The following is a 16,898-nucleotide window of genomic DNA, read 5'->3' as shown; positions in this document are numbered from 1 at the left end:
TTTTAGATGCTACACATATATCGTACTTACTACTTTGTTTATCATGCATATTAATCAATCCTAGTCATTGTAACTTCAAAACATACGAGGAATTCACATGACCTAATCTAGCATGCCATATACGAGTCAACAATATAAGTAGAAGAACTAGAATGAAGAGTCCTTGATCACAATATCCCTTCCCCATGAAAACATTATTTTTTGTCATAATAATCTTGTCAGACTCAAATGACACTTTAACCCCTACCATTCTCAATAGCGTTACATAGATTAAATTAACACTGATTGATGGCACATGTAGCACATCACTCAAGGCCAGAGTCTTTCCAGATGTGAGTTTAAGAAGAACATTTCTTCTCCTTCTTTCTTCTTTCTTTCACGGACAAAACTCAATCCCGAGACTCTTTTTCTCACGCGAGAAACGGACTATGGGAAGGCACGAGCACTGACCTTCATCTTCTGTTTGCATTGTTTCTACCTCATTTATTATGATGGAGACATAAATTTCCTTTCTTTAATTTCTCTCCATTCCAATTAGCGGCATAAGCATGGGGACTCTCTTACTCTTCTCGGTTCGGGTTTGCCACACACAGGGAAGGGAGGCAATTTTGTCAGCAACCACGTATTTGTCTCCACGGCATGACAATCTTTGGTCTCGGGTGTGGCAGTAGTGACGCCTCTGCAAAATTTCGAACTCCGACGACTTTGCAACATAGGGTTTTGCAAGAACTCTACGCACTTCTCCGCTTTCCTCCGACACCATACTCTCTTCTACGCCTTCTTTTGTCCTCAAAATATGATGTGATCAAATGTTAATGAAGACTGTTTCAGGTATGTTTGTTGGGTCATTGACAGTGAAAAACAAATAACAGAAATATCCCAACCACGAAATGGTACTTTAATGGTGGCAGGAAACATAGCAGTTAATGGTGGAAGAGAGAGAAAAAGGTGTTAGGTAATTAATGGAGAGAGAAATAGAAGAGAAAGAGAAAAAGATGGCAGCAACAACAGAGGAAAGAGAAAAAAAAGTGTAGCCAGATCAGCACGAGTTAACTCTGTTTATGCTAATTTAATGGAAGGGACCTAATAATAGCAAAATTAGTAATCTGGGGACCAAATTACATCATTTTTAAAAGCGGGTACAAAACAGAAATTCACTTCTTAACTTCAAGACTAAAAAAGTAATTAAGCCTAGTACTTACTTACATTTTAATACATTAAAATGTATTTTAATATGTTAGAATGTTCTTGAATCAATTAAGAATATTATTGAGTCAATTGTACATAAACACCAAAATTAAAAAGTTATAGACTCTATTTTAAGCAATCAAAATTATATTATATTTGACTAAAATCACTTAATTAGTGTCTAATTGATTTTTCTTGTTATAATCAATTAAAAAATGATATTTTGATCAATTAAAAACATTTAAAAGTGATTTTATCACATTAAAACACAAGTTTAGCAAATTAAATATTTAAAGGTCTAAAATAAACTTTATTTTAAATTATATTAAATAAGTTTTAATTGATTAAAGTAAATCTCATATATTAAAATCATGATATAGTAAGAAATAAAGATTTTAACTCATCCATTTGACATCAGTTTCGTTACAATCGAAGCATAAAATGACGCAATGACATTTTTGTAATTATCGCAAACATATATGTCTCAGTTAAAAAAAAACTGAGACCAAAAGAGGTTTATTACCTTAGCTGTTTAGAGAACTGAGGCATAAAATAACTAAATTATTTTTATAGACTTTAGGCAACGGTTCTTTATAAAATCGAGACGGTAGAGACTTATTGCCTAAGTTAAAAAAATAATTAAGGCAATAGCATAACTGAACTTTTTCTTTTGATAGACTTTAGGTAGCAGTTCTTTATAGAACCAAGGTGGTAGAGTCTTATTGCCTCGGCTAAAAAATAATCGAGGTAATAACATGTGTTTAGGTTTAACTTTCGCGAACGGAGGCATTTTTAGATAGATTGCCTTTGTTTAGGTTTACATTGCGTTAGTTCTAGCCTAAACCGCTATCATAGGCCCATGTTATTACCCCGGTTGAACTGATGTAATAACTCCTCCACCCTTTTTTTTTCTTCCTTACTACTTCAATGCAAAAGAATCGAAGTAGAAACCTTGGGCATATTACCTCGGTTGGAACCAAGGCCAAAAATGCCCCACCTTTTTACCTTACCCGTATAGGCCTCGGTTCGAAAACCGAAGCATAGTGTCAAAAGCAACTACTATCGTTTCCTTTTGCTACACTAGTGATGCACTTGAAATGAGTTAGTTCAATCTGACTCACTTATTGGTAAGCCCAAAAATTTCGATAGCCCAACTCGATCTAATAGGGTTGATGGATTAGTGGATTAATTTATTTTTTTTTTATATTTATTGTAGTACATAGTAGATTAACTTTATTGAGTTAACATTACAATCAAAATGTTCACATATTTCATGATATTATTATAAATATAGTAATTAAAAATTAAAGTATCAACATACATACCTAACTAAGCAAACAAATAAAATAAACGCCTAAAATATTTAAAAATTATTATAATATTTTAAAATGTTAAATTGTCAATCTACATATTTAGAATTAGTAAATAATTGTAATAAAAGAATTATGAGAAAATAGTAAAAAAAATTAATAAATTATTGTTGTTGATGGATAATGAATTAACCTATATTCAACTCAACATGAGCTCATTCCCCTTACTTACGACTGAGTCAAGTTCAATTTAATCCACATTTAAAAAAAAAAAAAAACTGAATATTTTTTAACATGTGATAAAGAGTCTTGGTTCACGGATTAAAACTCGTTTTGATGTTTTTACACAAATATTTATATTTCTTATTTTAAAAAAAAAAGTTATAAAAAATGAATTTTATTTTTTCTAAAACATTTTTACCTGTTGACCGAGATTTTGTCTTAAGATTAAACACACTTCCTGTGAAGTTAACTTGCTTTGTTCTGGTGATCAAAATCTTTAATTCAAAAACACTTCATAAGATCACTTCATTTTTGTCATCCTATTGTACTTAAATATTTTCCATGTGATCTTTTCCTGTATTGATTGTTTTCTTTTATGTTTGTAAGTTTGATTAGGATTTTCCAGTTGATATTGTGACAGGGCTGATATAAGATCTTGTTGGGTGTAATATCCTAATTCTTGAATAGTTTTCTTTTTTCTTTTTCAGTATATTTATAAAAACATGAAATTTTAGTGGATTAACTAAGTTAGATTGACTAAATAAGTGGATGTACTTTAGTGTATATAAATATTAGTGTTTTTTCCCGACTCTCTTACTACATATACTTTACTTCACTACCATTTATACTTATCACGTATCTTTCTCATTAATTAAAAAATCTAATAAATTTATTCATTCTATTTTGAAAATACTGACAACTTAATCTACTGGCTTTAACGTTATGTATCTTTTCTAACATTAAATCATTATAAATCACTATAATTTTAGTTATTCTATTTATCAAATAAAACATATTAAAATATATATGGTGGATAAGATAACATAAGATAATTATCCTATTATGATATCTTCTTTTTTACGCCAATATATATTATGCCATTTTCAAGAAAGTCTTCGCTTAACATTCATAGAATTGTTTATTAATTTTTATACAAAATAAATGTTAAAGTGCATTGCCAACCTGCAACCAGCTGACATCCTTCAACATTTAACTGTTTTGGGCTTGTTGGTTCGTAAATCTTACAAATCCATACTAATATGAATACGATACAACACCTTATACATGATCAAATAATAAACACAATTGAATTTTCCATGCAGCATAACATTTATAAGTGCACCTCAAATTTTGTTTAATTTAATTGATGCATACAAGAAGAACGTATTGCCATTTGTCTAATCATAAAAGGCTATTTAAATCTTATCAAATACATTTGGTATGACAAATAATACTCACGAGATTATTTGATTTGATAACTTGTTATAATAATATAATATTTAGATTATGAAGACGTTTTTAAATGATATATAATAATATATGTCTGCGTGTATAAACAAGAACATTACATAATTTGTAAATAAAATAAGGTGATGAAAATAGGATTACTCTTAATTAAATTAGTTGGAAGAAAAGAAGCTGTCAGTGTCATTATTTAATCACAGTCAAAGACATATGCACATTATAATAACATTTTTAACCTCCAAGAACGGGTCCAAACTGAACTTCTTCTGCATAAATACCGATCAAACCTATGGGTGGCATGCACCTTTAATCATGGCTTCAACACAGGTTAGTGACTTTGGGAGCTCTGATTCTGTTCTTGGTGTGATGGAAGTCGCCAACAAACCTGAAATGGGAATACCAGAAATGTATATTCGCCCACAACAACCTTCAATTCGATCAGATGAACCCTCTTTGTCAACTATTCCCGTTTTCGACTTTAAAAGCTTGCTGCATGAAAATTCCAGAGATGCTCAACTTCTCAAGCTGTACACAGCATGCAAGGATTGGGGTTTCTTTCAGGTTTCTACTTAGTAGTATAATTATTAGTGATTAGTTGCTAACTTTTCCATTTGCAGTAACTGTTGCTTTATGCAGGTGGTGAACCATGGTGTTAGCTCTGAACTGCTGCAGAAACTGAAACATGAGATTGAGAAATTCTTCCAACTTCCCATTGAAGATAAGAAGAAATATCAAATCAGAGCAGGTGATGTTCAAGGTTACGGAAGTGTGATTAGATGTAAGGATCAAAAGCTTGACTGGGGGGACAGATTCTACATGTTGATCAACCCAGTTGAAAGAAGAAAGCCATATCTTCTCCCTCAGCTCCCTGCATCACTCAGGTCTTGCAATGAAAAGTTAGAGTTTTTATCTTAACAGTAGACATAACATAATGAACATAAACAGATGTATATGTATTTGTGAAGGGAAAGCTTGGAGTCATACTGGAGCGAACTGAGGAAGCTTGGTATGGAAATTCTTGGATTGCTAGGAAAAGCCATAGGAATGGAGATGAAGGAAGTGGAAGAGTTTTTTGATGATGGGGTGCAGTCAGTGAGGATGACATACTATCCACCATGCCCTAAACCAGAGATGGTTGTAGGGTTGACCCCTCATTCTGATGCCACAGGCATAACCATCCTTCATCAGCTGAATGGAGTGGAGGGTCTGGAGATAAAGAAAAATGGGGTTTGGATTCCTGTGACCTTTCTACCAGATGCTTTTGTAGTTAACGTTGGCGACATCATGGAGGTCTGTCATGCTTTTCTTTACTTTTTCCTATGTTTTTCTTCGTTTGATATGATCATGCACATGGCCTATTGAACTTGGTGTTAGGTTTGGATATGTATTTTCTGCATCAAATCAAACTTATATTCTTTACTTTTTATTTTGCTTTAGATGGATAAAACAAAACTCAACATCATCACGTCAGGATTACATATGGATATCAATGAAAACGGTTTAAAATTTTATGGACAATTAAAACAGACCAATAGTAAAAAGAAAAATAGATCAACATATATTCTCATGACCACAAACAATGATGTTATGTTGATTGATGCTTTCACTAGAAAATAATAGACATTTTATATCCTTATTAGCATTCCTACCTTTCCTTTTGAAACTGCACAATGTCCTATATTAGGAGGGGTACATGCCTTAATATTAGAGGACAATTATTATAAACTATGTAGGGAGATGAAGATGAACAAAGAAGAACTTGATTCAATGAGCATATTAGTTAGATAGGTTAGAGGAACCTATAGTCACATATATTACTCGAATATGAAATATGCATGATATTGACTTGCTTTGATTACTCTAAATGAACTGTCAAGGATAATAAATTTTACTTATCATAACGCGTATTCTTGAAATTGGAATTGGAATCACAAAAGCACTTACTTGAGGAGAAAGAAAATGAAGAGCTCAGAAATTTAAACTATAAGAAAAGAAGAATGGAAAAAATGTTTTTTTTTTTGTTTTTTTAAATTTACTTTTAGAAGTCGTTTTTATTTTTATTTTCTTTAACGTTTCCTTAACTAATAAAAGAAAGAATATTGTTGTCCATGTTTTCTTTTTACTCAATTTATTCTCTTATTTTCATCCACTTCAAAGGTATGGTTTCATAAAAGCAATGGATATAAAATAAAATAAAATAACTTTTTGAAAGGAAATTTGAATATTTCAAACTCAAAAAAAATATATAAAATAATTTCAACTAAATCCATTTTATTTTCTTCTTAAATTAAAAAGATGTATTAATAAAGTGTATATTGGATTTGGTAAAAAAAAAAAAGAAAAAAAAAAAGCTTGAGTGAAAAACAAGGATGAGAAAAGTTAGTGAAATAAAAGTATGTAATAATGTGAGTGTAAATGATTTAAGAGAAATGAAGAAGAAAAAAGAGATCAACGAAAGGAAGTAAAAAAATATATATTATTATTAATTTGTTAAACCTGTTTTATAATTGATTGGATTTGTTTTCTAATAAATTAAAATGATGTGTTTAATGGCTCAAAAATAAAATGACTTTAGTAAAAATTTGACTTAAGATTGCATTTATCTTTGGACATCTAAAGAATGATGTTATTGAATGAAATGAATGTAAAAGATAGAATGTCCATATCCAGAAAAAGTGAAGCTTTGGGTGATGTCACAGATTCTAAGCAATGGGACCTATACGAGCATAGAGCACAGAGTCGCAGTGAACAAAGAGAAGGAGAGAATCTCCATTGCCATGTTCTTTAACCCTAGAGTTGAGGCAGAGATTGGGCCTGTCAAAAGCTTGTTAAATTCTGAAAACCCTCCATTGTTCAAAACCATGCTCATGGAAGATTACTTCAAAGACTTTTTCTCTCGCAATCTTAATGGCAAGTCCCACTTGGACAAAATGAGGCTTAAAGATGTATTCAATATTTGAAAAATATAATTAAATTGTAATTGAATAAAAATTTTACTTTATATTCAATTTTTAAGTTAGATATAAATTCACTTTTAATATTATTTTAAAAAAATAATATAATAAATATTTTCCAAATTATTTAATTTATTAAGAAGGGAAATGCTATACCGTAAGGAAAATAGGAAAAGAAATTATCTCTTTGCATTGCTTCATATATTTTATATCGCGTCAATACCCTTAATTCGTATTGTGTGAACATATATTCTCCTCCTGGTATGTAATATTATCTTATATTTTTTATTAATAAATATTTATTATATTTGAAATAAAATAATGAATTATATTTTAAGATTCGTTCTGTTTTATGGACCCGTGTAGTACGCTTCGTTTTTGCTTTTGATATCAGATTGCATTATACCAGCAAAGCTTAGTGGTCACGTCATTCTATATTAAATCCTCAATTTACACATGTTCAATATGTAATATTATATATATAAGACTCAATTAATGTCCCATTCGGACTGCCGAATCTGAGGTTTTTAATTAATATAATGATGGAGATAGATGATAAAGCAAATATATAAAAGATAAAAACAGATAGTTTGCTAAAAAATCAACAAAAAATAATACTAATTATATTGATTACTATGTGAAAAAGAAAATGGTGTATTTTACCTCTAGTTCATTAAATTTTCAATATCCTTTTTCCTTTCATGTGGTATTTACATTTATAAGAATTTCAAGTTGTTTTTGTTATGTGATATTTTAATGGGGAAATTAATAATTATATAAATTTTATTAGTTTAATTATGTTATATATATATATATATATATATATATATATATATATATATATATATATGTTATATAAAAAATAAATTGTACGACGACTTAGAAAATAGTTTAAGACTAATGATTTAAAAGATTACATCAATTAAGAAAATGACAAACTATAAATAATATTTTTATTATTAATCAAGTTTCATTTTATAAATATCATCATTTATTTAGACTTTCTTTTTACTATTTATTTTCTTTCTAGATTTATGATATTCTTCGTGTGTTTCAATATTAGATATTATAAGAGTGATTTTTGTAAATAATTTTACATCAATCAATCAGAACTTAAAGTAAATATTTGTTTATATGTGATCACAAGGATGTGTTCAGATCTCTAATTAAAATTTTCTTTGTATAGTTAGGATAATATGTGAAAATTAAATATATTAAGAATAACTTTTTAGGAGTCGTAAAATGGGTTGGACCCGATGGATCAGCTTGTCAACTCATTCAAAATAGGACGAATCAGGTTGAGAATTTCAAACCCTCAATCCAATTTGATCTGACCTATCAATTTGACATGTCAAAGTATAAGCTAGCCTGGGCTGGTCCACTGACCCTTTTATTAAATTAAAAATTAAAATAAAAAATAATTTAAAAGATTAATTTTTTTATATTATATTTTTCAAAAGTTTAAATATATAATAGTATTATAATTTAAATCATTAGTACTTACAAATCAAGTTATAATTAGTTATAACAGAGTAATTTAACATGTAAATGACAGACCAGCCTAGCTCGATCTGTTAACTCGTGTGAGGGGCAAGTTGTCATTGGTAGCCCGCTTTTGTTTGATGGACCAACTTGTCTCGACCCGTTTTTGACAAGCCAACAACGGACCGAGCCAAAATGGGTCAAGCTGACCTATTTTGTCAACCCTACAATTTTAAATCTAATGTTTCTTCTATTGGTAACGAAAGTTGGTAAGTTTTCCATGCATGATTTTAATTTGAATAGAATGAACTTATGTGTGTAGAAAGGAATTTGTGTAATAATTTTATATATGATATTTATTGAATTGCTCTAAATTTGTATTGGTTGGTTTACGAATGACTTTAGTAATTCATGAATTGATTTTGTAATGAGTGAATATATTTTAAGATGTATCAAATTGGTTAATTAACTTTTTTTAGCTTAATTAAAGTTAAATTATACTCATTTGATGTGATAAAAAGAGTAAATTAGTTTAGAAAGAGTCAGTTGGCTAATATGATTCGCATAAGTAGTATTTAAAAATCTATGATACTAAACAACAACTTAATACACACTAACCAAAATTATAAAATCTCTTAAGCTCAAAAAGCCTAGGACGTTGAAGGTGCCACCTGAAAATTTAATTCTAGTTAGGGACTTATTGTAAAATTCCAAACATTATAATATAATATTTTCAAAATAAAACATATTAGAATCATATCATTTATATATATATATATATATATATATATATATATATATATATATTTGTTAAAATATTTGAAAATGTTATTATATTATGTTATATATTAGTAAAAAATTGAGTTTTTACAGCGCACATTATGCCATGGTTCACCAGAAATCGTAGCACAATAGTGTACGGTGGCATTTTTGAAAATAAATCGAACTTCGCGGTTGCTCTGAGAACTGCGGCCTATTGCCCAGTCAAACTTCTGCCTTTGACGCCACATCAGAAAAACAATAAATTGTTGGGGGAACCGCGGCCTATTCCCTCTGCAAATTCTGATATTCTCCACTAGTCAACACCTACAATAAATTGGCCGACCCCTTGCAACCGCGGCCTATTCCCTGATCTGAATAATTTTTAAATATTTAAGGGAATGAGCCACGGTTGGACGCTGAACCGCAACATATAGATCAAAAAAATTTCAAAAATGTCATTTTGATTTATTTTTTTTCAGCAGAATAAGTCGCGGTTCCCCTAGCAACCGCAGCCTATACCCACCTATGACAGCGGTTTTCTTTGGAACCGCGATAATATGTTTTAATTAGGTTAAAAATAATGTGAACAGTTTCGTCTTCCACGCGATCGAATTTCTAAAACTAAAACTCGAAGCTTTCTTCTGCGAACTCCGTTGAGCCATTCCTCCGCCGCCTTCCACCGCCTTTCGTCGCCCCATTCGAGTGTCTACTGTGAGGTTTTCACTTTCGCCAACCTGTCGCGACTTTGAAACCGTCGCTCCATCCTCCACCGCGCCTTCCTCCGTCGCGCCTTCTCCACCGCGCCATCCTCTTCCGAATTCTTCTTTTTCTTGTTTCCATTGTGTCTTCGCGAATCATCGGATACGTTCCTCAATTCACGAATGGTGCTTGATTTCTATTATTCGATTCAACTTATTATTTGCCATGTCTTAAAATTGAGTTTTTTTTGCTGATTTCTTTAAGTTGATTCTGTTTATCTTATTATTTTAGTTTGTCATAACTTTTGATGAAGCAATAAAAATGGATGACCTTGTAGAAACCGAGTGGGACTATGCACCAAAACTCTAGAGCTACCTAGTAAGTTTTTATATAAAAAAATAAATAAACGACTGCGTAGAAATTAGTAAATAGTTGATTTATCAATTTAGGCAGATGTCAATTCAACTCCCCTTTTCATCGCCCTCGGATAAAGGTAAATCTCAGGAGCCAATGTATATTATAACTGATAATCTATAAATTTTAAACTTAATTATTGTATTTCTGTAATTAACATAATAAGCTACCCTGTTTTTTTTGGTAAAAGTAATAAGAAAAAGAGAGACGTTTGAACACGGACGAAAACGTTGACCTGGAAATTTGAAAAAGATAGGGCGAAAAGCGCGTTAGAATAATGAGGCAGCGGGCTTCCAAACTAAAATCTAAAAGACACTGAACTAACAGTGTCTCAAATTAAGGTTATGCTTATGATAATATAAGCTGAATTTTGTTTTTTATTCTTTTTCTTCTTTTGCTTTAATTTTGTTTTGTGCTTGAAAGTGGGTTTCATGATTATCAAATGGGAAATGGTTCCTTCCATGCTATTCTGTTTACCATTCAGAACAACAAATTTATGCTATATCATAAATTAAATTCTCATCAGTTTATACTGTTAGTAGGAAAGTGATCATTTAGTCTATATTTTTAGTTTGGGAGAATAGTTTCTTAGGAATTTAATTGCTTATAGTTAAATTAATTGTAATAAATAATAATAATAATAATAATAATAATAATATATTATCGTAACTTTATAATAGGAATTTAAAAGTAAAACAGAGCTTTATAGTGACAGAACTCTTTAATTTTCTCTATAATAGTGGGAGACAAGTGGTACGTCCCATTTAATTCCTTGGGCTAGTGGGGGACAAGGTGTCTTGTGCATTAAATTCCTCATCCATCGTGAACCATGTGGCGGCAGGGAGAATGTGAGTTTCCAGAAAGTGGAAGACAGGGAGTGGACCGTTCGGTTTTTAGGGGCGGTATTTATACTGGGATTTTAAATATGGTGTCACTTTCTGCATGCAACCCTTCTTGTTCATCTTCCAGAGCCTCCATTTCTCCTCCTCCTCTACTTCTCTCTAAGTTTTCTCACCTTTTTTTCTTCTCTGATCATCAAACCACTTTCAGATTAAATCTTCCCGGTGACAAGATCTTTCATTTGCACCGATCAGATTTCCATTTGAAACGGTAAGTATTTTTGTCCTTTGAAGTTCCTTGTCTTCCTTGCATGCAAGAACCGTTTCAGCTTGCATGTGTTTGTTAATTCATTTCTCTGAATCCATTTTTGTGTATTTGATGCAATTGTGGATGCCCTTCACCGATCAAACTTTGGATTTTGAAAGCCATAGAAATAGTAGTTGTAAAGGGCATAAAAGCTAGCTGGAATTAGAGGTAAGGGAAGCTTATAAAATTTAATTATGATTATCTCTTATGAATTAATGCATGATGGAATAGTATATGATTGATAATTTTATTTAATGATTGAAGTGTTGTATGTTGTTTATGTGTATAACATGTTTGATATCTGGTATGAAAATTGGATAGTAATAGGATTAGTCATAAATCTGTTGAACTTGATAAACTTCTGTAACTGTAACCGAGGGTCATTAGAACTGTTCAATTTTTCCCAGTATGTTCGGTCTTGACTGAATCCTCTTCTATAAGGACTCAATTGATGACCGATCAGTCTTATTAAATCTTATGTCGATTCTCTTACTATTTTGCTTAGTCTAGCCATTCCTGATAAGTTAAGAAAGTTTCATTTGTGATTATATATATATATATATATATATATATATATATATATATATATATATATATATATATATCATCTGTTTAAAACGTTCAGTCATAAATAGAGCGTTTGGTCTTATGTTAATAATATTTATTGTTGAGTGGTCAGTTTTGTACTAACACTCGGTTTTGAAGTGCTCGGTCATAGACTAGCATTTCGGTCATTTAAGTGCTCGGTCTTAGATTAGCACTTAGTCTTATAAGTACTTGGTTTTATATGAATACTATTTCTTTGGAAGAATGCTCGGTCTTACACTAACACTTGATTTCCCAAAGAGTGTTCAGTCTAGCACTGACACTCGGTTTCTTGAAGAGAATTTCTTTTATTTTAAATCATTCGGCCAAAACTGTAAAGTACTCGGTTTAAGTTCTAAAGTGCTCGGTTTAAGTACCCATACTCAGTCTAAGGTATTATTATTAAATTTTGGACCTCATTCTCAAATCAAGTTTCTATACGTTCGGTACTAAATAGTATTCGGTCTCCCTAAAGTTATCCAGTTGCTTGACCGTTCGGTCATTTTCTCAAATTATCTATACCTTATAAGAATTCTATCTGAATGCGATGGATGTGTTATTCGGTTGAATTTGGTCATAAGGTTATGTAAGAGAATTCCAAGGAGGAATGTCTCATGATTGTTGTCATTTTGTTCCTGATATTCTGTGATGACGCCTTCTCATGTAGAAGAGGGTAATTCATGTGTGGGAATGCCAGGAGGTCTGCAATCATAAGACCAGATGATTGTTTTAGGACTAACCTCGGGTGGCAGCTGATGTGTGAATGCTAGTTACTACACCACACCGGGTGCTATAAACGTCGAGCTACACTGTTCATATAGTCTGGACAGAGTCTAAAGTGGTCGGTTATCATGGTTAAGCGTTCAGTTTTTTATTTCTATACTTGTATGATGATTGTATGATTGAAATATTGTTTTGATCATACTAATGTGATTTTTAATGTATGTGAGTTCGGATTAATTAAATTACATAAGCTTACCCATATTTTTCCTGCCATGTTTGTTTTGTCGTTCGGTATTTGCCCGATCGGTCGTTCTCTTCACTGAAATGATCATCCAATGGATATGAGCAAAAGGTGTTGTTGAAGATTCTTTGGAGGATGCCCTGCAGACCGATCAGCCTGAGGATAGTGTAGGACCGTCCGGTCCATAGTCTAGGTTTTCAATTATTATTATCATGTGTAGATAACTGTTCGGTTGTTCAGTACTTTTTTTTGTAAAACCGTTCGGTATAGCTTTTGTATTAGACCGCTTGGTATTATGTTGAACCTTTGACCGTTCGGTCTTTATGTGTACATTCTGTTCTTGTACAATTTTGAATTCTATAGGATATTTCATATTCATTTCTCTTTAATTGCTTATTCATCACTGTTCTTTATTATTGTTTTTGTTAACTCCTTAAAAATAAATTATAATTTTTAATCCATATTTATTGGGATGTTACATTAATGGTATCAGAGCAGTTTTATCCTTAGAATGCCTGTAGGTTATGTGTATGTTGTGCTTGTGCTGTGTACTCACATGATCGGTTAGATCTTATTCTAATCTCTTATAATAAACTGATGGATCTTTCTTCCTGTTGAAAGAGAAGATGGCTCCAAGACCTCCTCCTCAGCCTGCCGATTGGGATTCATCTAGCAACAACAACAATCTGTTAAAATCGGTCCTAGCAGCTCTTCAACAACAGAACGCCACACTGACTCAACCGAACGCCACTCTAGCATAATAGAACATTATCGCTTTGCAAAGCTTAGAGGTGATAACGATCTACAAACCGTTATTTTCATGCTTAAATATGATATCAAAACACACCCTTTGTGGCTTAGAATGAGCTTAAAATCAAGTAAAACACTTTGTTGAGTCATGGGAGAGTCAAAAGTTGGTTTTAGAGATATTATGCTTGTCATTGTTTTGCAGGGTTTTGATGAGAATTGAAGATGGAAGTGAATTAGGACGGACTTAGACTCAAGAAAGAAGAAGAAAAAGGAAGAAAAGAATAGTCTATGAACCGCTCAGCAGCCAAAACCAGCGCTGAGTGACCAGAGCAATTAGAGGCAAACCGCTGAGCGGTTTACTTAGGCATTGAGCAGTTATCTATTTTTATTTGGCTTAGATGATGTTATCTTTTGGTCTATAAATAAACCTAGTGCGATTCAAATTGTAATCTTTTGGCCAATAGAGATGTCCAGAGCTGTTCCACACACCTTGGAGGAGGTTCCTTGGATGCTTAGGCTCGAATCTACCAAATTTAGGGTTTATTCTTCCATTATTTCATTATTTTTCATCTATATTCACCATGTCAATGGTGAACTAAACCCTAGGTTGTTGGGGAACAATGTAATCTTTTGAAACTCTCTTATATCAAAATTCTTATCTTCTTTATATGCTTGCATATGCTTACTTTATCAATTGTTGGGTTCCTTACCTTTGTTTAATGCTTTTATCGTTTAACTCATTCGGTAAATGTTGTTTGTCTTTATTGATACGGAGACGTACAGTAATGTCATGAACTGGGGGAAATTCCTTGATTATGCTAATACCACTTAGAGACAGGGGTAGGACGATCAATTGTATTTTACTTTCGTTTATCATGCATTATTAGTTACTAGGAGAGGCTAGAGATAACAAGCCAGTAATTGGTAATAGGTTCTTTTCGCCAAGAGATTGGGCTTAGGGTAGACTAAGAAAGTTTGCATGACAATTTGATAAGTAAGCGAAGTAGATAAGAAGAGTAGATATAAGAGGGTGGATAAGATGAAATTGTAAACCCCAACAACTCCATTCATTCATAGTCTTTTCTAGCCAATTGATTTACCGCATTTTGCATGTTTACTTTTGTTCTTTGCATTCAAAACCTAAATTTAATTCTTTTCTCAAGTCTTATGCGTTTGGTTTACATGAAAGTTAAGGCTTAAGAGTCCTTTGAGAAACGATACTCGGACTTACCCATTTTATATTACTTGATAACGATGTGGTACACTTGCCAGGGACTTAAAAAGAGGCTGCAGAGCATCGGCCGACCGGTTCTCCAGTGAACGTGCAGACCGAGTGGAGTTTGGAGAGTTTTCTCCAACACCGACCAACCAAGTTTGATAGGAAGTGTAGTGCTGATGAGGCCGATCATTGGTTGAGGGATATGGAGAAGATCTATAATGCCAAGAGATGCCCTAATGAGAATAGGTTGGCGTAGACCGAGTACCAACAAACCGGTGAGGCAAGCCATTGGTGGAGCGCTATGAAGATGTTGTTGGAAGACGAGCATACCCTATTACATGGGAAGTATTCAAAAAGAAGTTTTATGGAGAGTACTTCCCAGATAGTGTTTGGTTTGCTAAGGAAGTAGAATTCCTCCAACTAGGACAAGGAGGGATGACCGTGTCGGAGTATATCAAATTCTGGTTTCAGAAGTCGGTTACGTGTGGGGAAGGTGTTAGCACCCCACAACGCCCGCCCTAAGGCATTACCTTTAATTAAATACGCGAATTTGATGTGGTTTGCAAAATGTTTAATTTTCCCTAAAAAATAAAACATCTAAAGAAAACACAATATTTTTTGTGTTTTTTGTGCCCGACAAGGATTGACCTTGCTCCTACGTATTCTCAAAATGAGAAATCAAGGCTACGTAGTTCTAGCTGAAAAGTTGTTTGTTTGTTTGAAAATGTTATTAGTTTTTGAAGATTTTATATTTTTTGGTATTTTTTTATATAAAAAGGGAAAGGTTCTTAGCACAAGGTCTATACGAACGGTCGCACGTTTGCTTAAACCTTTTAAAATAATTTTTGTTGAATTTTTTGAAAGGAGAAGAAAAAGATTTTCAGCATAAGGCCGATAGAATGGTCGCACGTGTGCTTAAACCTTTTTAAAATAAATTTTTATTATTTTTGAAAGAAGAAGAAAAAGGTTTTCATCACAAGGCCGACAGAATAGTCGCACGTGTACTTAAACCTTTTTTAAAATAAATTTTTGATTATTTTTATAAAAGAAGGAAAAAGGTTTTTAGCACAAGGCCGACAGAATGGTCGCACGTGTGCGTAAACCTTTTTAAATTAAATTTTTGATTATTTTATAAAAGAAGGAAATAGCACAAGACCAACAGAATGGTCGCACGTTTGCTATTAACCTTTTAAAATATATTTTTGTTATTTTTATGATATATTTTTTATGATTTTTATATTTTTTATTTTTATGAACAAATGAGTATAACAAATAAACAATAATAAAACAAATTCTAAAGCTAAAGAAATAAAAGCAAAGACAATAAAAAACATTAGAGATCCAAGCCCAATAAGAATAGGGTACATAGATTAAAAACCAAGGGTGCGGCAGTGAAATTTGGAGGGTGCCACTAGATGTTTGTTGGCCAGGTCCAATTCCCCTTTTTCTGTTTGCAGAAAGGGAAAGGTGGTGTGAATATGAAATTGCGCAATGGCGGGCAAAAAAACCGCAGCCCAATGGCCAGGCCCAAACCCCTTTGCCCTTGAATCAGAAACACTAAGGGTTTCTCCAATTCCATCTCATTTGTGCAATAAGCCCCAGACGCAGGGTCTTCCCTCTTGAACGAAATGACCAGGGAAAGGTTCACCTCCCCTGCGCGAGGACGTTGCCTCCTCCACCAGTCCTTCAGCGAACCACCGCGAGCCGCCACAATCCGTCGCCGTAGAGTTGCCCAGGTGTTGACTCACTGGCAAACGTACCAGATCGTTCAAGTAATATAATCAGGAAAGCCCGATATCGTTCTTCCCAAGAGACTCGAAAGGCCTTATCGTTCGTGTGAATTAAAATCGTAAGACTTGTAGAAAAAGATTAATTGTTGTGGATGCAAAGACAGAAAATAAACATGCAATGTGTTTGATTCAATTGACGAAAAAGACTATGGATGAATGGAGTTGTTG

At 32.5% G+C, this 16,898-nt stretch overlaps 1 protein-coding gene across 1 annotated transcript in view; it reads left to right on the top strand.

Annotated features, from left to right (window-relative positions):
- Positions 1-4,277: 4,277 nt before the first annotated feature.
- LOC106766198 (protein SRG1-like) overlaps positions 4,278-16,898 on the top strand; it is a 27,014-nt gene continuing 14,393 nt past the window's right edge. Inside the window, exons 1-4 of the mRNA XM_022782754.1 lie at positions 4,278-4,526; positions 4,602-4,846; positions 4,931-5,255; positions 6,665-6,910. Of these exons, the coding sequence (XP_022638475.1) occupies positions 4,278-4,526; positions 4,602-4,846; positions 4,931-5,255; positions 6,665-6,910 (1,065 nt within the window). The remainder of the gene's footprint in view (positions 4,527-4,601; positions 4,847-4,930; positions 5,256-6,664; positions 6,911-16,898) is intronic.

The sequence above is a fragment of the Vigna radiata genome, chromosome 7 (assembly GCF_000741045.1).
Source record: "Vigna radiata var. radiata cultivar VC1973A chromosome 7, Vradiata_ver6, whole genome shotgun sequence".
NCBI classification, from domain to species: domain Eukaryota; kingdom Viridiplantae; phylum Streptophyta; class Magnoliopsida; order Fabales; family Fabaceae; genus Vigna; species Vigna radiata.
The sequence above is the reverse complement of the archived record's forward strand: the minus strand, read 5'-3'. Positions and strand labels throughout refer to the sequence as shown.